Source organism: Rhinoderma darwinii, chromosome 5 (assembly GCF_050947455.1).
Source record: "Rhinoderma darwinii isolate aRhiDar2 chromosome 5, aRhiDar2.hap1, whole genome shotgun sequence".
Taxonomy (NCBI): Eukaryota; Metazoa; Chordata; class Amphibia; order Anura; family Rhinodermatidae; genus Rhinoderma; species Rhinoderma darwinii.
This window is the reverse complement of record NC_134691.1, coordinates 206325491-206346574: the sequence shown is the minus strand read 5'-3', so window position 1 is coordinate 206346574 and position 21084 is coordinate 206325491. Positions and strand designations below refer to the sequence as shown.

At 40.3% G+C, this 21084-nt stretch overlaps 1 protein-coding gene across 1 annotated transcript in view; it reads left to right on the top strand.

Moving 5' to 3' along the window:
* TEX10 (testis expressed 10) overlaps positions 1 to 21084 on the top strand; it is a 108124-nt gene that overhangs the window by 61215 nt on the left and 25825 nt on the right. The window contains 1 exon segment of the mRNA XM_075828190.1: positions 16051 to 16131. Coding sequence (XP_075684305.1) covers positions 16051 to 16131 — 81 coding nt within the window.

Below are 21084 nucleotides of genomic sequence, written 5' to 3'. Positions count from 1 at the left end.
TTTCTTGCTGCGGTTCAGCCTCTGACCTCCCATTGAAATCAATGGGAGGCAGAAAAAACCCAAGCGTTTTTGTGCCGTTTTTTGCCTGTGATACTCAATAGCCACGGGCAAAACTACATACTTAATAAATCTTGCTCTCATACTGTATAGAGGTATTATTCCCTTCCTGCAGCAGCCAGTTTTTTGTTTTATTTACATTTTTTTATTTTTTTTATTATTCCTGCCTCCCAATAGCCATTAATTTATATATATTTATTTATTTATTTTTAAATTGAAGATTCCAGACAGGGACTAGTGGAGAGGCAAAATTGCTTGGGATTTATATTTTTATGTGATAAGTCACTTACTAATATACTTTAATTTTCAACTCTGTCCTGAATCTCCAAGTCTAAACCGGTCACGTGGTACTAGAAGTCCTTAGTTTTCGTAATATTGATAACGCGCCTTAACAGCCTCACGTGACTGACTGCTTACCTCCTCTCCAGTTCGTGGTGGCATGTCAACAAGTACATGACTGCATGTATTAACTAAGCCAGCCCCCTTTGTCTGCTACGGATTAGCATAGGCCATCGTTGCCCATGCGCCTAGTAAATCCGTGCATACTGGAGAAGAGGGGATGTCGAAACTTGTATTAATTCAGTTTTTGCTGAATTAGTAAGTTCCACCTTAAAACCGGAAGAGAACAATATTGCCGTGACATCGGGGCTACGTGAGCAACAAGTAAAATTACATGTATGCGTAAGAGAACATATCTAAAAGTGTATTTTGTTAATTTTTTTCAATCGGATAACACCTTTATTTGGTGGGTCTGTGAAGTTCCAGCTATATCAAATTTATATAATGTTTGTTTGATTTTGGGTTTTTTTTGTCGCCATTCTGAGATGCTTAACTTATTTTTTTTCCATCGAAGAAGATGTTTAAGGGCTTGTTTTTTGGGGGGTTGAGCTTCCGTTTTTATTGGTACCACCATAGCGCGTGTGTATGAGTGCGTTTATGAATACATACACGTGTGCCTACGTGCGTGTGTGCTTGCTTGCGTGCACGTGCATACATATACGTACGTACGTACGTACGTACGTACGTACGTACGTACGTACGTACGTACGTACGTACGTACATACATACATACATACATACATACATGCATACATACAGTGTGCAGGCATGCACACCTACCTGTGTGCACTCATATGTGCCTGCTTGCACTGTACGTATATAGGTGCCAGCCTGCGTGCACATATACACACACGTGCCTGCGGGTGTGCCCGTCTAGATATCGATGCGGTTTTATTTAGATGCCGTACACCCTCAAACGTTTCAATACCGTTAATGTTTTTCGATATTAAACTGTGTGGCCGCACAGCTTAGTATTGTAACACATTAATTTATTCAGTAGCAAGATGTAATGCGGCTGGCGCTGCACTAATGAGCAGCGGCAGCGGTCCTGAAGACAGAACATAGAGCGCACATTGCAAAAAACCTCCTTGCTCGGTCTTCAGTTACTGACGCTCATTAGTGCAGCATCGGCCGCATCACATCATGCTGTGCTGACCGTGTGTGTGTGTGTGTGTGTGTGTGTGTGTGTCCTCGCTCGTCTGACACGATGAAGTTCCTGTGGGAGGAAGTGACGTCACGCTGTGTGTCTGTGCACAGCCAGAAGCTGGGTGTAACGATGAGAAGTGAATGATGCTGATTCGTCAGCATCATCCACTTCTATTCACAACCCCCAGCTAGTAAAACAAGTAAAAACGCCCAGATGTACATACACAAGACACGCCCAGTTGGAAATAAGAGAAAACACGCCCAGTTGTCCATTAGAAAGGCTCATTTGCATAAATATAAAATTGCTCAAAAATGATCGTTTTAAAAAAAAACAAAAAACTTTATTGTTATCTACATTGCAGCGCCGATCACATGCAATAGGAGATAGGGATTTGATAATCTGGGGACAGAGCCTCTTTAACCTGAAGCCCTGGGTTTCCCCAGGACACAGTAGCCAGACCTACCACTTTACAGGAGGCATACCAGACTGATTTTAATATGCTCAAAGATGCAACCAAAATATACAATTACAGAATGCTTTACCTCTCTCTACACCTTGCTTCTTTGAAGTAGAAATAGGAGTAGGGGTTTCCCCAGGACTGGAAAAATTGATCAGGAGTTCCCCCGTGCTTAAAGGGAACAGCTGGCCGCTGATGTCAAAAGTTAATCGGCGTAAATAATGGTCTGCAAATGTTTTGCGCCTTTTATGGTATTAATCCGGCAGTCTCGCTCGTTCCCCTTCTTTTGCCCGCCCACCACCGAAAACTGGCCCACCCTTAATACTGTCAATCAAAAGTAAGGAGGCGGGGTTAACTCGGAAAGGCTTGAGGAATGAAGATATGACTTTTATACTCATTAGCATACAGTGCAGGAATGCTAAAATCTGAATACTACAGCTGCAGAGCCTACGAAGAAGATAATTATAGGTTACATAAAAATAATTTTTCACCCACTTCCACCAGGTATTGCTGGTTTAATAGGTGAAATTCTGGTGACCGGTTCCCTTTAAAAGGTTGGTAAGCATTGACCTAGGCTTTACAATAGAAAAATCAGTGATGATCAAATGAAGATGCATCCTATAGTGGAATTGGTTTTCCGTGAAACAGCGTAACAAGGTAATTTGTCATAAAGTGCGACACATTCACAGCTGTGACTTTAGTTCCACATTGTTTTAGGATTGTATAAATCGATATTAGCATATAATACAGCCTATGATAAATATTTAGTCCTCAGGCGGCTTTACAAAGACTAGATACATGCAATGTAATGTTACTAATTGACAAATGCTGTCAGTCTTTATTTTTTTTTTTCCCTTTCTGTTGCCTTGGGTTATTTAATTTACATTAACAATTGTTATTAACTTAATGAATAATTTCAGACTTTTGTCTGCCATTCTATTTCACATGATTGTACTTTTGGCATATTTCTTTTGAAAAGCAAACCTAAAAATATAGCTTATTTTAAAGTTATGTAATTTCTCAGGAAAGCCTATCTTTATTTGTTCTATTTCCCACTAATACTTTGATAATATATTCAGAAAGATTAAAAGGTTATTATTGCTATTTGTTTATAGTCACAGAACTCTTAAATGGGTATATGGCTAGGGGCCCTTGTTTTGTTCTTGTTTTATTGCGTAGTAAAATGTGTGTAAAATGCCTACAAAAAAAGTCTGTCGTTTTGATTCTTTTTTTTTTAATGCCGTCTTTCCGTACCATCGTTTTCTACAGTTAAATTAAAAGGTTTAGCCGGGAATTCACAATTTCATATTAAGTATGTTAAAGCCTATGTAACAATAAAATAAAGATGTATAGCTCACAATAGTAATGGTTTGATGCTTTTTAGCCACCCAATGCCTCTGCCACGTGCCACTTGATTTCTTCCTCAATTTCCAGTTGTGGATCGTTTCAGGGTTCCTGTTTTGAGCCCTGAACTACCTTTCCCAGATTGCCATGCCATCCCAGCAGCATTAGGACCCACCCAGTGCACACATTAGGTCTGAATATTTCCTGCCTAGTACACAGTCATATGTGACATGGTAGTCCGAAAACGCACCTGCGCAAAAGGCATGTACCTAACGCTTTACGTGACCCATTTGTCACGTACATGGGCCGGGTCATGTGGTCTAACAACATCATCACCCGACTTAGGAGATGATTCTCTGAGCGTCTAAATACTGCACATGCCAGTGCTGGTGACACGTACATGTGGTGGAAATCAAGTGGCTAAGGTCATGCGCAGGAGGTACAACAGTTGATCTTGAAGCAGTGGGAGAGAGGAAATCTGGCCACGTGACCCACATCTGAGTTGGCCGATCCGTGAGTGTAATTAGTAACTGATTGTTGTCTGAGACTTTTTTTTTTTTGCTTAATCATGAGGGACAGAGTCAAATGCCTTTGCCAAATCCAAAAACACTATCCACCCCTCTGTCTAGGCTTCTACCCACCTCTTCATAAAAACAAATTGGGTTGGTTTGACAACTTCTGTCCTTGGTAAATCCATGTTAAGGAGAGGTCATATACATACAGCTGTCCTGTCATGCCGATAGCAGTCACTTGATGCTGCAATGCAGAAATGATGTGGTAACATCAAAAAACAAAGACTATACAGTGTAAAAGTAAGGAAAACATATAAACCTTATATGCTGGCTCATTTTGACCGGAGTGTTTCTATAATACTCGTAATAGCAATTCAAATAAAACGAATTGTACAAGGCGGCCCTATTGCGTTTGTCATTTCTTGAGAATAAAAAGCAAGCTTACAAATCAAGGGGCAGACATTGTTCTGTTCCAAATGTGGACATGTACAGGATGCTGTTCTTCTAAGGTTTCCCTGGTGGGACTTGATTCTGATCATTGCACTATTTATAGCTCCCAAATAGTCGTGTTGTGACCGTCTGATTGCAGCCTTTCACATAAAGAAATGTTTTTATGGTATTTGTACCTCTGATAAAAATACTAGTTCGCCCTAAAACATATTTTTGTCTACATTCAATACATAAGACTACATTCACTCGAACGTAGCCAAACTCGAACATGAAGAACTGCAGTCTTTCACGTCTGAGGTTCACCTGTGCGGGACGCATTGTCACAAATCCCCATAGACTAGAGTCTATGGAGGGATGCGTGACACACAGTAAAATAGGACCGGTTCTGGTTTTTCACGGACCCTTCACACGCTCAGTTCATACAACAGCCCCATTAAAATGCATGAGTCCGTATGACGGCCATTGTATTAACAGCCGTCACACGGACGAGAGACGCTCGTCTGAGCCCTAACTGTCTATTTTACATTACGACCTAAGGAGCATTTTTAGTGACATATAGATGAATAAATGCCAGTGTTAAATAATCACTGTTCATTGGATTAGTGTTTATCAGATAAATGAATCCTCCTAGATAACTGCCTGAGGAGGTGAACGCTAATTATTAAGTTAGCTCTCCTTTCATGTTTATGTCATATTAAATTAGTCGTCTTTTAGCAGAAAGAAAAAAATTATTTGTTACATATTGTTGGTGCGTTTTTATGTTTTATGAAATGCTTAATGTTTTCATATAATGCTTTAACACTTAAATGGCATGGGTTGTTTGGACCACCACTAGTAGGGGCTTAGTGAACTGATGTTCTCCCATTGAACTCCAAAATAAAATCACTTTTTAGAATCTACTATACTCTACCTTGTGGCTGCAGGTTTGCAAAAATTTCAGCTTTAACTCTTGGGCTGTGTGTAGTGAAATAGGCAAATTATTACAGGATTATTTCATAGAAATTTATGAGCCTTGGAAAGAAAAATGTCAATGTTGTCAAATTTTACTTTTTATGGTGTTCCCTAAAGGGGCTTTCCCATCAGGATCATTTATGGCATATCTACAGGATATGCCGGATGCGGGTCCTACCTCTGTGCTCTGGTTGACTCGTGTGATTCCCGACCATGATGAAGAAAACAGTGTAGCTTGCTGATGTACTCTGTTTCCGTAAGTCTCATAGAGCTGAATGGTAGTTACGAAAACAGTGTAGCTCGCGTGCTATGTGGTTTCACTACTATGGGAGTTATGAAAAGAGCGGTTTTCTTCTTCATGGTCGGAAATCACACGCTTCAGCCGCAAAACAGAGCAGTAGAACGTGGTTTAGTGGGCCCCATTCTGGAGATAGATGTAATCTCGTTTGAAATGACAGGTTACATCGTAATCTCGTGAGATTACGCTTGCCTTGCTGTAAATCTCACAGAGATGCTACAGAAGTGTCAGGATTCTGAATACACATCACGTCCTGGCTAGAGGTAATGTATATTCATTGTCATATCGCTAGTGCAGTGTAAATTAATTGAGAGAAGTGTATGAGGTTGATTGGTCAGCATCATACACTCCTCTGTACAACGGCCACTTGGTCTAAAGTGAAAACACGCCCAGTTGGGCATTTAGAAAGTAATTCGCATAAAGCTAAAATCGCTCATAAAGTTGTAAAAATAGATTGTTTCTCTAAATAAAAAGCACTGCTGTCACCTACATTATAGCGCGATCTCCTTATGTAGGAGATAGGACACTTATAATGTGGTGACATAAGTTCCTCTTTAAAGAGGCTCTATCAGACTATGATGCCCTTTTCTAAGGGCAGTATAGTGTAACGACCGCTCTGCTCAGCTATTAACCGAAACGGCACAGTAAAATAGTACGTATAGTTGTCAAAAAAAGAATTCCATTGTCTTGTCAAACCTTTTTTTTTTTTTTATATATAAAAGTTGCAAAAGTAGTCAAATATTAAAAAAATATATATACACATCGCCCTAAATACAGTATAACAACCTGTAGAATAAAGTTAAAATGTCATTTATACCTTATGATTAATGTCGAAAGAAATATTTGGTGGATTGCGGCCCCCCCTAAAAAAAAAAAAAGTCCTTATACGACTGTTGACGGAAAAATAAGTTATGGCTCTCGGAATGGGATAGTGAAAAAGGAAAAAAAGACAACTCCTTGTTCTGCAGACAAAAATAGGTTGTGTCCTTGAGAGGGGTACACCATTCCTCCAGCAATATACCTCATTAGGGGCTGTTGCCCCATTCTGTAATAATCACATGGCTCCAAAGACACTGTCTCTTAGGCTTCAGCACCCACTGGAAGCCTCAGTCTATTCTAGTGGCAGAAGCCTCGGAGTGGATATGGGTGCTTAGGAGATAGACCCTGCCCACTTTAAGAACACGAAGTCGTTGCAGCAGTGTAGAAGGTGTCACATGCAGTCTTTTAATTTACTACTGTATATTGCAAAGTTCCTTCTATAAGGGTAGATTCACACGCGGCAGAAATCCATGTTGCAGAAATTTCTGTGACTGAAAATCTGTTCCATTCATCTGAATAAAACTTGCAGAAATCCATGTGCTTGCTGCAGAAACAAACCTATTCAGATGAATGGAACTTATTTTCAGTTAACGACAAAATCTGCCGCGTGTGAATCTACCCTTGGAGTATGTTCACACAGGGTGGATACGCTGCGTAAAAGTACCCAGCGCATCAGGCCTGGACCCCGCAGGGAATTCTGGCCAAAAAATAGCACCAAATTGTGGTGCAGTTTTTTGGCTGGTTAACAGCAGGTTAAAAAATTTACTTATCTGTAGTCTTGGTGATGCCTCCCTGGGATGACGTTTGACCGCTGCAGCATTCACGTGGGGTGAAACCTCCTAGGAGGCCGTCTTGGACAGGGAAGCATAGAAATCTGGGTAAGTATAAGCTTTTTTTCTTTTGTGGGGTTTTTTTTAGTTGTGTTTTTTGTGGCGGAATCTCAGCCTTTCCATCGCAAAGATCACAACAGTTGAGATTTGTTGCGGGTTTTACATCTCTGTTGAATTCAATAAGGAAAACCCACAACAGAAAACTAGCTATTCCGCAGCATAAATTTACATGCTGCAGATTAAAAAAAACACATTGCAGTTTGATTTATGAATGGTTTTTCAGTGGATTTTTTATTCAGCGTGTGGATGAGTTTACTGTATTACGCTGCAGATTTTCCGCAACGAAATATGCATTTCATTGCGGAATTTCCGCAGTATTCATACGAGACCATACTAAAATCTATTTGTAAATGAATATACTTGAACATTACTATGCATCGATGATATTATTCAGAGCTTAGTTTCTGTAAGTTCCTTTCACAATTGCATTGTATTACAATACAAATACTGCGTATCTTCAGCAACAGATATAGCTGCGGAAAATTCAGTGGACCATTCGGAGTACGAATCATTGACCACAAATATCTGGATACGGTCCTTAACCCCTTCCCTCTTTAGCCACTTTTGACCTTCCTGACCGAGCCTCATTTTTCAAATCTGACATGTGTCACTTTATGTGGTAATAACTCCGGAATGCTTTCACCTATCCAAGCGATTCTGAGATTGTTTTCTCGTGACACATTAGACTTTATGTTACTGGCAAAATTTGCTCGATATGTTCAGTATTTAATTGTGAAAAACACCAAAATTTAGCGAAAAATTGCAAAAATTAGCATTTTTGTCAATTTAAATGTATCTGCTTGTAAGACAGGCAGTTATACCACCCAAAATTGTTTCTAATTAACATCACCCATATGTCTACTTTAGATTGGCATCGTTTTTTGAACATCCTTTTATTTTTCTATGACCTCACAAGGCTTAGAACTTTAGCAGCAATTTCTCACATTTTCAAGAAAATTTCAAAAGGCCATTTTTACAGGGGCCAGTTCAGTTGTGAAGTGGCTTTGAGGGCCTTATATATTAGAAACCCCCAAAAAGTCACCCCATTTTAAAAACTTCACCCCTCAAAGTATTCAAAACAGCATTTAGAAAATGTCTTAACCCTTTACACATGTCACAGGAATTAAAGCAATGTAGAGGTGAATTTTACAAATTTCATATTTTTTTGCAGAAATAAATTTTTAGTACAATTTTTTTTATAACACAGAAGGTTTTACCAGAGAAATGCAACTCAATATTTGTTGCCCAGTTTCTGCAGTTTTAGGAAATATCCCACATGTGGCCGTAGCGTGCTACTGGACTGGAGCACCGGCCTCAGAAGCAAAGGAGCACCTGGTGGATTTTGGGGCCTTATTTTTGTTAGAATAAATTTTAGGCACCATGTCAGGTTTGAAGGGCTCTTGCGGTGCCAAAACAGTCAAAATCCCCCAAAAGTGACCCCATCTGGGAAACTACACACCTCAAGGAAATTATCTAGGGGTACAGTGAGCATTTTGACCGCACAGCATTTTTACAGAAATTATTAGAAGTAGGCCGTGAAAATTAAAATCAACATTTCTTCAAAGAAAATGTAGGTTTAGCGATTTTTTTTCTCATTTTCACAAAGACTAAAGGAGAAAAAGCACCGTAAAATTTGTAAAGCAATTTCTCCCGAGTAAAACAATACCCCACATGTGGTAATAACCGGTTGTTTGGAGACACGGCGAGGCTGAGAAGGGAAAGAGCGCTATTTGGCTTTTGGAGCTCAAGTTTAGCAGGAATGGTTTGTGGAGGCCATGTCACATTTACAAAGCCCCTGAGGGGACAAAACAGTGGAAACCCCCCACAAGTGACCCCATTTCGGAAACTACGCCCATTGAGGAAATTATCTAGGGGTATAGTGAGCGTTTTGACCCAACAGGTTTTTTGCATAAATTATTGGAAATAGGCCCTGAAAATGACAATCTAAATTTTTTCAAAGAAAATGTAGGTTTAGCTAATTTTTTCTCATTTCCACAAGGACTGAAGGAGAAAAAGCACCGCAAAATTTGTAAAGCAATTTCTCCCGAGTAAAACAATGCCCCACATGTGGTAATAAACGGCTGTTTGGAGACACGGCTTGGCTTAGAAGGGAAAGAGCGCTATTTGGCTTTTGGAGATCACATTGAGCAGGAATGGTTTGCGGCGGCCATGTCACATTTGCAAAGCCCCTGAGGGGAAAAAACAATGAAAACGCCCAAAAAGTGACACCATTTAGGAAACTACACCTCTTGAGGAATTCATCTAGGGGCGTAGTGAGCATTTTGACCCCACAGATGTTTCATAGAATTTATTAGAATTGGGCAATGAAAATAAAAACATTCCTTTTTCTTCAATAAGACGTAGCTTTAGCGCAAATTTTTTCATTTTCGAAACAAATAAAGGAAAAAAAGAACCCAACATTTGTAAAGCAATTTCTACCGAGTACGGCAATACCCCATATGTGGTCATAAACTGCTGTTTGGGCACACGGCAGGGCTCAGAAGGGAAGGACCGCCATTTGGAGTGCAGATGTTTCTGGATTGGTTTCTGGGCGCCTGTGGGCCCAAAACAGTGGAAACCCCCCAGAAGTGACCCCATTTTGGAAACTACACCCCTCAATGCTTTTACCTACGGGTGTAGTGAGCATGTTAACCCTGCAGGTGTTTTGTAGAAATTAGTGTGAACTCGATGTTGCAGAGTGAAAATGGGATTTTTTCCACAGATATGTGGACAATATGTGGTGCCCGGCTTGTGCCACCATAACGAGACAGCTCCCTAATTATTATGCTGGGTTTCCTGGTTTTAGAAACACCGTACATGTGGCCCTAATCTCTTGCCTGGACAGTCGACCAGGCTCAGGAGTGAAAGGGTACCATGTAAAATTGAGGCCTAATTTGGCGATTTACAAAGTATTGGTTCACAACTGCAGAGGCTCAGATGTGAAATAATAAAAATAAACCCCTGGGAAGTGACCCCACTATGGAAACTGCACCCCTCAAGGCATTTATTAAGGGGTGTAGTGAGCATTTTCACCCCACAGATCTTTTCCATAAATGAATGCGCTGTGGATGGTGCAAATTAAAAATTTATATTTTTCCCTAGATATGCCATTCAGTGGCAAATATGTCGTGCCCAGCTTATGCCACTGGAGACACACACCCCAAAAATTGCTAAAAGGGTTCTCCCGGGTATGACGATGCCATATATGTGGAAGGAAACTGCTGTTTGGGCACGCTGTAGGGTTCAGATGGGAGGAAATGCCATTTGGCTTTTGGAGCGTGGATTTTGCTTGGTAGTAGTTTTGTTTGGAGTCTTACTGGTGTTTCCGTTTACAATGTAGGGCATATGTAAGCCGGGCGGAGTATATAAGGGGCATAGTCAGGTGGTATAATAACGGGGTAAAAAAAAACAATAAAATAATCCATAGATGTGTGTTACGCTGTGAAGCAATCCTTTCTGCACAGGCCGGTGTCGCACTGATAAATGGTGTAATTTCTTATCCCCCTTTTGGTCCACACTCCGCGCCTTTGTAGTTTGGGGAATTTTGCTGGGAAAGTGTTGTCCTGGTATAATACGGGCACCGTCGCTTCCAGCGGATATGTTTGGGCCCTCCCCTTCCTGGTTCCCTAATTTTAGGTCCTTGAAAAATCGCCTCTTCAAACAGAAGAAATGTTCCCCTCGGGCACAACTGCATATTTTTTTATTTCCTGACTTATTGGAGCCATAACTAATTTTATTTTTCATAGACGTAGCGGTATGAGGGCTGGTTTGTTGCGGGACGAGCTGTAGTTATTATTGGTACCATTTTGGGGTACATGTGACTTTTTGATCACCTTTTATCCTATTTTTTGGGATGCCAGGTAAACAAAAAAACGCAATTCTGGCATAGCTTTTTTCGTTTTTTTTTATACAGCGTTCACCATGCGTTATAAATTACATGTTAACTTTATTCTGCGGGTCAGTACGATCCCGGCGATACCTAATTTATAGGACTTTTTTATGTTTTCCAACTTTTTGCACAATAAAATTACTTTTGTAAAAAGAATGTATTTTTTCTGTCGCCAAGTTGTGAGAACCATAACTTTTTATTTTTTTTGTCGACGGAGGTGTATGAGGGCTTGTTTTTTGCGGGACGAGCTATAGTTTTTATAGGTACCATTTTTGGATACGTGCGACTTTTTGATCACTTTTTATTCTAATATTTGTAGGGCAAAGTGACCAAAAAACAGAAACTCTGGTAACGTTTTTTACTTTTTTTTTTACGCTGTTCACCGCGTGCAATAAATAATATAATATTTTGATACCTCAGGTCGTTACGGTCGCGGCGATACCAAATACATATGGTTTATTATTATTTTTCAATAATAAAGGACTTGATAAGAGTAAAAGGGGGATTGTGTTTTATTTGATTACTTGAAACTTTTATTGTTTTCAAACTTTTATTTTGTGCACTTTTTTTTACACTTTTTTATACTTTTTTTACACTTTTTCTCAAGTCCCACTAGGGGACTTGAAGGTCCAACGGTCAGATTTTTTTTTTTTCTAATACATTGCACTACCTATGTAGTGCAATGTATTAGATCTGTCAGTCATTCACTGACAGCAAGCCGATTAGGCTTCGCCTCCCGGCGGGGCCTAAATCGGCTTCCGTAATGGCAGAGCAGGAGACCATTGTGTCTCCTGTTGCCATAACAGCAGTCGCCAGTCCCGATTGCCTGTCAGGGCTGGCGATCTGCTAGTAACCGCTACGATGCAGCAATCGCTTTCGATTGCTGCATCGAAGGGGTTAATGGCAGGGATCGGAGCTAGCTCCGGTTCCTGCCGTTACAGGTGGATGTCAGCTGTACAGTACAGCTGACCTCCACCGCTGATGACGCCGGATCAGCTCCTGACCCGGCGCCATCTTGCCGACAGCTACGGAAGCCGATCAGGCTCCGCCGCCGGGCGGATCTTGACCGGCTTCGGTGCTAGGCAGACCGGGAGGCCAGTATTAGGCCTCCGGTTGCCATTGCAGCCACCGGAACCCCGGCAATTTCATTACTGGGGTTCCGATGAGCTGCAAACACCTTAAGTGCAGCGATCGCGTTTGAGCGCTGCACTTAAGGGGTTAATGGCGGGGATCGAAGCTAATTTCGGTCCCCGCCGTTACAGCCGGATGTCAGCTGTAAGATACAGCTGAGATCCGGTGATGATGGGACCGGCTCAGCTTCTGAGCCGGTCCCAAACATTTGGCGTACATGTACGGCAAGATACGGGAAGTCAGTACTTTCCATGACGTACATGTACGGCAAATGTCGGGAAGGGGTTAAAGAGGCTCTGTCACCAGATTATAAGTGCCCTGTCTCCTACATAATCTGATTGGTGATGTAATGTAGATAACAGCAGTGGTTTTTATTTTGAAAAATGATCATTTTTGAGCAAGTTATGAGCAATTTTAGATTTATGCTAATTAGTTTCTTAATAACCAACTGGGTGTGTTTTTTTTTTTTACCTTTTTTCCAACTGGGTGTTGTACAGGGGAGTGTATGACGCCGACCAATTAGTGACCAATCGACATCATACACTTCTCATTGTTCCAGCCCATTGTTCCAGTGTGATTGTGCAGTGAAAGAAGCTGGGCTGGAACAATGAGAAGTGCAGGACACTGATTGGTCAGCGTCATACACTTCTCTTCACAACGCCCAGTTGGTAAAAAGTAAAAACACGGACAGTTGTCTATTAAACGAATTAGCATAAATCTAAAATTGCTCATAACTTGCTCAAAAATGATCGTTTTTCAAAATAAAAACCAGTTCTCTACAATACAGCGCCGATCAGATTATGTAGGAGACAGGGCACTTATAATCTGGTGACAGAGTCTCTTTAAGCTAATTTTCAATCCATTTACAAACTATATTTTCTAAATCTAGAGACCTTAATTTAACCATTAGGTGTCTGTGCAAAGTCCAAAAACACTATCCACAGCGGCCCCTCTGTCTAGGCTTCTGCTCACCACTTCATAAAAACAAATCAGGTTGAATTGACTACTTCTGTCCTGAGTAAATCCATGCTGGCTGTCACTTATAATACATTTTTTTTGTCACATATATTCCTGTTTAGTCTCTCAAACATTTTTCCCACAGTGGATATTAAGCCTACTGGTCTGTAATCACCCAGAGAAGACCTAGAGCCCTTTTTGAAAATAGGTACCACATTTTCCCAGTGCAAGTCCCTTGGCACTATACCAGTCACTTGAGAATCTTGAACGTTATGAACAGGGGACAGAAACAACTGAACAAAGTTCTTAAAGAATCCTTGGGTGTGTCTGAGTAGTCTGGGTTTGGGTGGTCACTTCATGGTATATGAACATATTACTCGCATTAAAAAAACAACTTAAAGCATATCTATATATGGCCTTCGGAAATGCTCTTGAGGCCCTTCTATTGGAATTAAGGTTTCACCTAAAATCTTGTTTGGAGAAGAGAAGGCTTTGTTTTCATTAAAAACTAAAAATCATATCGTCTTGGGGGGCCTAACAACTTCAAGCTTTTATAATGATTCAAAACAATTATTCACAGACTTTAAAGATCTAACATGTTTTCACATACTTATTAGGCCCCATGCACACGAACGTGCTTTTGCGGCCGCAATTCCCCTGAAAATCCACGGGAGAATTGCGGCCCCATTCATTCCTATGGGGCCATGCACACGACCGTGGTTTTCACGGTCTGTGCATGGCCCAGGAGCCCGGACCGCAGAGAGAACAGGCAAGTCTTATTACGGGCGTGTTCTGCGGTCCGGGCTCATAGCAAATAATGTCCAACAAAAATGTATCCTGAGCATATATCATACCATCAGATATAACTATCAGTTATCAAAAATCCAAAAATATACCTGATGCGCAAATAACATCAATAAACAACAAAAATAACAAATATAAATCTTTATTATCCCATAAGGGAAAAATTACCCACAAAATACATACGTTTAAAACACAAATAATTAAAAACACCCCGGATAGGAATGTCCACCATATCCCATAATAATAGCCATGAAATGTAGCAGTGTTGCAACAGTGTTGTAATGTAATGAAGTTTTGCCTGAAGATCAGGTATCTAGAATGATCAACTAGCTATGGCATAAATATTTCACATAACTCATATATGGGTATGCAAGATCACATCTATGTCTAAATATGCTATTTATTTACCTGGGGTGGACATGATTAAAAAAATCCACGGGAGAATTGCGGCCCCATTCATTCCTATGGGGCCATGCACACGACCGTGGTTTTCACGGTCTGTGCATGGCCCAGGAGCCCGGACCGCAGAAAGAACAGGCAAGTCTTATTACGGGCGTGTTCTGCGGTCCCGGCTCATAGCAAATAATGGCCGCGGCCATGTGCACAGCCCGTGATTTGCGGGTGACACTCCGCCACCGGCCCACCCGAAAATCATGGCGATGCACATGGCTACGGTCGTGTGCATGAGGCCTTAACTCTATACTACCGATTTTTCTGTTGAATGGTGAATGATAAACAGCAATTACACTCATAGGTGTGAACCATCTGGTCCTCGAGGCTTGTTAACATTTTATTTTATTTAACTTCGCTTGGACCACATCTACAGTCAGCCAATTTAGTATATTAATTGTATAGTAGCTCTATTGTAGATAGAGCTAAAGAACCCATTTAATAACTCTGCCTTCTCGTAATCCACAGTGACAACTCCCCATTACCACTATCTAGGGGTTCTACATGTTCTGACCTTTTGGTTTTTTTGCATTTATATACTTGAAGAATTATTAGGGATTTATTTTGTTGTCTTTGGCCACCTGCCTTTCATTTTTGTATTTTTGCTGATTGTATTACTTATTTTACAGGTTTTATTAAGCTTTGTAATTCTCAAAGGCTAAAGCTGTACCCTCCGTTTCTATTAGTTTTTTTTGTCATATATTACCCTTTTTACAGAAGGTGTAGGCTTTATGGGGTTTAATGTTCACATCACAAGTTATTTATTATTTTTTTAATGTCCTTTGACGTATATACTGATAAATGTTCCCGACATATACGTTATTCGTAGACTGTGACGGATGCCTAACTTAACACAGGCTATAATGGTATCCGTTTTAAGGGATACATCATGAACTCTCATGACGCTTTTCCTGACTTATCTGTTAAACTGATACCGTTAAAGCCTATGGATGATGGATGCCACTGTCACCTATACGTTTATAATGGCATCATTTTAACAGATTTTTCATGAAAAGCGCATTATGTATCCATTTAACCCATGTCTGTGACCGATGCCGTACAGTGGTATCAGTCACCCATGGGCTACAGTGTTAAAGTATGCGTTTAACATATGTATGTTTGTTCTGTTGTTTTACTGGACTCTGTGGGATGGAATAGCGTAGTTTACTCCTTTATTCCTAGTTTTTTTTTCTCCTTTTTTCTTTTTTCTGTGGTTTACTGTCTTTATACCAGCCATACGGAGACTCAAAGGACACACTTTTGGCCTCCGGATGACAATGTAACGCCTATGGACGTGTTTAGTGTGTACGTCGGGAGCTTTCCTGGTGTACATGATAACCGCAAACCAAAAAACTTAATGTCAAAAGGAACCAATTCATATTCTTTTTCTCCTGCCACACACCACCATTACTACTACCAATTCACATTTTTGGGCGCTATCCTAATTTGAGACATATTTGCATATTAGTTGTACTACCCCAGCAGATTATTTAAAATACTGTGTGTTTTATTTGTTCATTTTTTAATTTAAAGTAACTTTTTGTATTTTTAACAGATAGTATGCAACAGTTTGTCTTCAGTGAGACCAAGACACCAGTGTTTTGATATCTTGCAGAATGCAGTCACTAAACATTTGGTAAGCCATTCTGAAATATTTTCGTGTGTGTGTGTGTGTGTGTGTGTGTGTGTGTGTGTATATGTATATATATATATCTCATATGTATAGGACTATAATGGCCACTTCATTGGGCTGTCCCAGCTTCACAATCATGGCTTGGGTTAGTCTGAATTGCTTTACGTTTTTACACTGAATTAAGCTGGCAGCATGAGCTAAAACAGATTAATTTTAATGTAGATTAGTATAAAGTAATGCAACTAGGCAGCAGTAATAGCATTAATGCATACACATTAAATAGAATAAAACTGTTGATAACAGAACAAGAGAAGGAACTACCAACATTGTAAGATTATAGGTTGGATTTGAAGGACCTGTGTTACTATGTAATATATGTAACTGGGTATTCTGGTTACAAGTAAGCTAAGCAGCAGTACTCTACTTCAAGCAGCAGCTGCAAAAGCAAAAACTATTTTAAAGTGTATAAAAATCTGATTCAAATGTAATATTACCCCTCTATAAATTTCTTTTAAGGCCAAATATTGAATATAGGATTCATTTTAGGGCTCCACATGGTAAAATGGTTATAGGAGAACTGGAGAGGGGTCAAAGGCGGATGACTGGATTATTAACCCCTTCCTGACCACCCCACGTAGATTAACGGGCTGCGGAGCTGGTCCTTGTGCCTGCAGCCCGTTAATCTACGTGTGCTCCTAACAGAGCACACAGACGCTCCCCGCAGCCCGGCATCTCCCAGTACAGGCTGCTACTAGCAGCCTTAGTACTGGGGGAAAACATTGGGTCGGATCACAGCGGTGATCCGAACCGATTAACCCCTTAATTGCGGCAGTCAATAGTGACTGCCGCATTTACGTTATGGCAACATCGGCTACGCGATTTGCGGGGGCCGATTGTTGCGGGGGGCGATTGCTATGGCAACCGGAAGCCTAACAAAGGCTTCGGGTCTGCCATTTATTGAAGGCGATTACGTCCTGCCAGAGGCAGGACCTAATATTCCTCCTGTCAGTGTGAAACTGACAGGTATAATACCCTGCAATACATAAGAATTGCAGGGTATTATAGCAACGATCCAACAATTGGATCTTCAAGTCCCTAGAAGGACTAAAAAAAAAAAAAAAGTTACAAAAAATGTACAAAAGTCAAATGTCAAAATAATAAAATTGAAAGATTGCCTTTTTTCCCTTATAAAGTCCTTTATTATTGGAAAAAAATGAAACAAAAAATAAACTATGCATAATTGGTATCGCTGCGTCCGTAACGGCCTGAACTATAAACATATAATGTAATTTATCCCGCACGGTGACCGCCATAAAAAAATAATAATTAAAAAAACTACCGGAATCGCTATTTTTAGTCACTTCAGCTCCCAAATAATTTTCATAAACCGGGATCAAAAAGTCGCATGTACCCAAAAATGGTACCGATAAAAACTACAGTTTGTTCTGCAAACAACAAGCCCTCACACAGCTTTCCTGATAGAAAAATAAAAAAGTTGTGGCTCTTAGAATATGGCGACACAAAAACGACAATTTTTTTTAAAACCGTGGTTTTATCGTGCAAACACCATAAAACATAAAAAAAACTATATCCATATGGTATCACCATAATCGCATCGACCCGCAGAATAAATTAAATATGTCATTTATAGCGCACGGTGAACGCCGTAAAAAAAAAAAAAAAAAGAATAAAAAACAGAAGTTTTGACTGCCTAATTCAGCAAAAAACCTATGGAATCAAAATGCTCACTATACCCCTAGGGCTATAGTTTTCAAAATGGGGTCACTTCTGGGGGTTGTCCACTGTTTTGGTCCCTCAGGGGCTTTGCAAATGCGACATGACACCCGAAAACCAATTGAGTAAACTTGATCTCCAAAAGCCAAATAGTGCTCCTTCGCTTCTGAGCCCTGCTGTGCGTCCAAACAGCCGTTTATTACCACATATGGGGTATTGCCGTAATCAGGAGAAATTGCTTTACAAATCTTGGGGTGCTTTTTCTTTATTGCTTGTAAAAATGTATCATTTCTTAGTTTTATTGAAAAAAAATGTGATTTTCATTTTTACGGACTAATTCCACATAATTCAGCAAAGAACCTGTGGGGTTAAAATGCTCACTACACCCCTTGATGAATTCCTTGAGGTGTGTAGTTTGCCAAATGGTGTCTTTTTGGAGGTGTTTCCACTGTTTTGGCCCCACGAGACCTCTTCAAACCTGACATGGTGCCTAAAATATATTCTAATAAAAAGGAGGCCCCAAAATCCACTAGGTGCTCCTTTGCTTCTGAGGCCTGTGGTTCAGTCCATTAGTGCACTAGAGCCACATGTGGGATATTTCTAAAAACTGCACAATCCGGGTAATATATATTGAGTTGCGTTTCTCTGGTAAATCCTTTTGTGTTACAGAAAAAAATTGATTTTCCGACAAAAAAAAGAAATTTGTAAATTTCCCCTCTACTTTGCGTTAATTCCTGTGAAATACCTAAAGGGTTAAGCTTTCTAAATGCTCTATTGAATACTTTAAAGGAGTGTAGTTTTTAAAATTGGGTGACTTATGGGAGTTTCTATATATAAGGCCCTCAAAGCCACTTTAGAACTGAACTGGTACCTATAAAAATAGGTTTTGGTAATTTTCTTGAAAATGTGAGAAATTGCTGCTAAAGTTCTAAGCCTTGTAACGTCGTAGAAAAATAAAATGTTCAAAAAACAATGCAAATATAAAGTAGACATACGGAATATGTGAAATAGTAACTATTTTGTGTGGTATTACTGTCTCTTACAAGCAGATAAATGTAAAATGCGAAAAATCATAATTTTTGCAAATTTTCTCAAAATTTTGGGTTTTTTCACAAATAAGCAATGAATTTATTGACTAAATTTTTCCACTAGCATGAAGTACACTATGTCACGAGAAAACAATCTCCGAATCGCTTAGATAGGCAAAAGCATTCCAGAGTTCTTACCACATAAATTGACACGTCAGATTTGAAAAAATGGGGCTGGTCCTGAAGGCCAAAATGAGCTCGGACCGGAAGTGGTTAAATGGGCTGAGAGGTCACTCTTGGGGCTTATTCACACAAACGTAAAATAGGTTAGTGCTACGCGCGTGGAAATCACGCGCGTCGCACGGACCTATGTTACTGAATGGGGCCATTCAGACTGTCAGTGAATTTCACGCACGGAAGCACTTCCGAGTGCTGCGCGTGATTTGCGCAACAGCAGTCAAATAAATGAATGAAGACCGAAAAGCACCACGTGCTTTTCTGTTTACAAATATAAAAACAGAGTGTCATAATGATGGCGGCTGCGCGAAAATCACGCAGCCACGCATCATATGCTGGTGACACACGGAGCTTTTGCAGACCTTTTGCGCGTGCGAAATCCCGCTATTTTTGCGCGCGCAAAACGCACACACTCGTGTGAATCCGGCCTTACAGTGAAAGAATGAAGAATGCGGGAGATTGTTGTCACATGCACTACATAACCAGTACCTGCCAGAAAGTCCTGCTTTAAAGAGGCTCTGTCACCAGATTTTGCAGCCCCTATCTGCTATTGCAGCAGATAGGCGCTGCAATGTAGATTACAGTAACGTTTTTATTTTTAAAAAACCGAGCATTTTTGGCCAAGTTATGACCATTTTCGTATTTATGCAAATGAGGCTTGCAAAAGTACAACTGGGCGTGTTGAAAAGTAAAAGTACAACTGGGCGTGTATTATGTGCGTACATCGGGGCGTGTTTACTACTTTTAATAGCTGGGCGTTCTGAAGAGAAGTATCATCCACTTCTCTTCAGAACGCCCAGCTTCTGGCAGTGCAGATCTGTGACGTCACTCACAGGTCCTGCATCGTGTCGGCACCAGAGGCTACAGTTGATTCTGCAGCAGCATCAGCGTTTGCAGGTAAGTAGCTACATCGACTTACCTGCTAACGCCGATGCTGCTGCAGAATCAACTGTAGCCTCTGGTGCCGACACGATGCAGGACCTGTGAGTGACATCACAGATCTGCACTGCCAGAAGCTGGGCGTTGTGAAGAGAAGTGGATGATACTTCTCATCAGAAAGCCCAGCTAGTAAAAGTAGTAAACACGCCCCGATGTACGCACATAATACACGCCCAGTTGTACTTTTACTTTTCAACACGCCCAGTTGTACTTTTGCAAGCCTCATTTGCATAAATACGAAAATGGTCATAACTTGGCCAAAAATGCTCGTTTTTTAAAAATAAAAACGTTACTGTAATCTACATTGCAGCGCCGATCTGCTGCAATAGCAGATAGGGGTTGCAAAATCTGGTGACAGAGCCTCTTTAATGTGGCTGTAGGCCTCTTGGTAGCCTCCCGGACCAATTATCGTCTTGTCTTTTTATCAAGTTTTGAGGGACATCCAGTTCTTGGTAATGTGCCAAATGTAATCCACTTCTTGATCTTCTTCACGGTGTTCCATGGTATATCTAATGCCTTGGAAATTCTTTGGTACCCTTCGCCTGACTGTTGACTTTCAACAATCAGATCCCTTGGTGTTGTAAGCTCTTTACAGGCCATGAAAATCTTAATAGAACAGCTGAACTTTATATGGGGTTACTCAGAATCACTTAAAATAATGGCAGCTGTGTACTGACTACTATGTAACATGACTTTAAATGTGATTGGCTAATTCTGAACACAATCACATCCCCAATTATAAGAGGGTGTTGACACTTATACAACCACATTATTGTTTTTATTTTTACCCTCTAAATAATTTGGAATGGAATGGAATTGAATGGAGTTCTTAAATTATTAATCTTGTACGGATTTTGTGACATGATGATAACCTGGCAACCTTATTTTTTTTTTTCCATAAAAAGTGGTTTTATTTAGGTAAGTGTAAACATTTTTTATAAAAACTACACATATGGTATCGCCGCAATCGTACTGACACATAAAATAAAGTTAGCATATTGTTTAAAGCGCAAGTTGA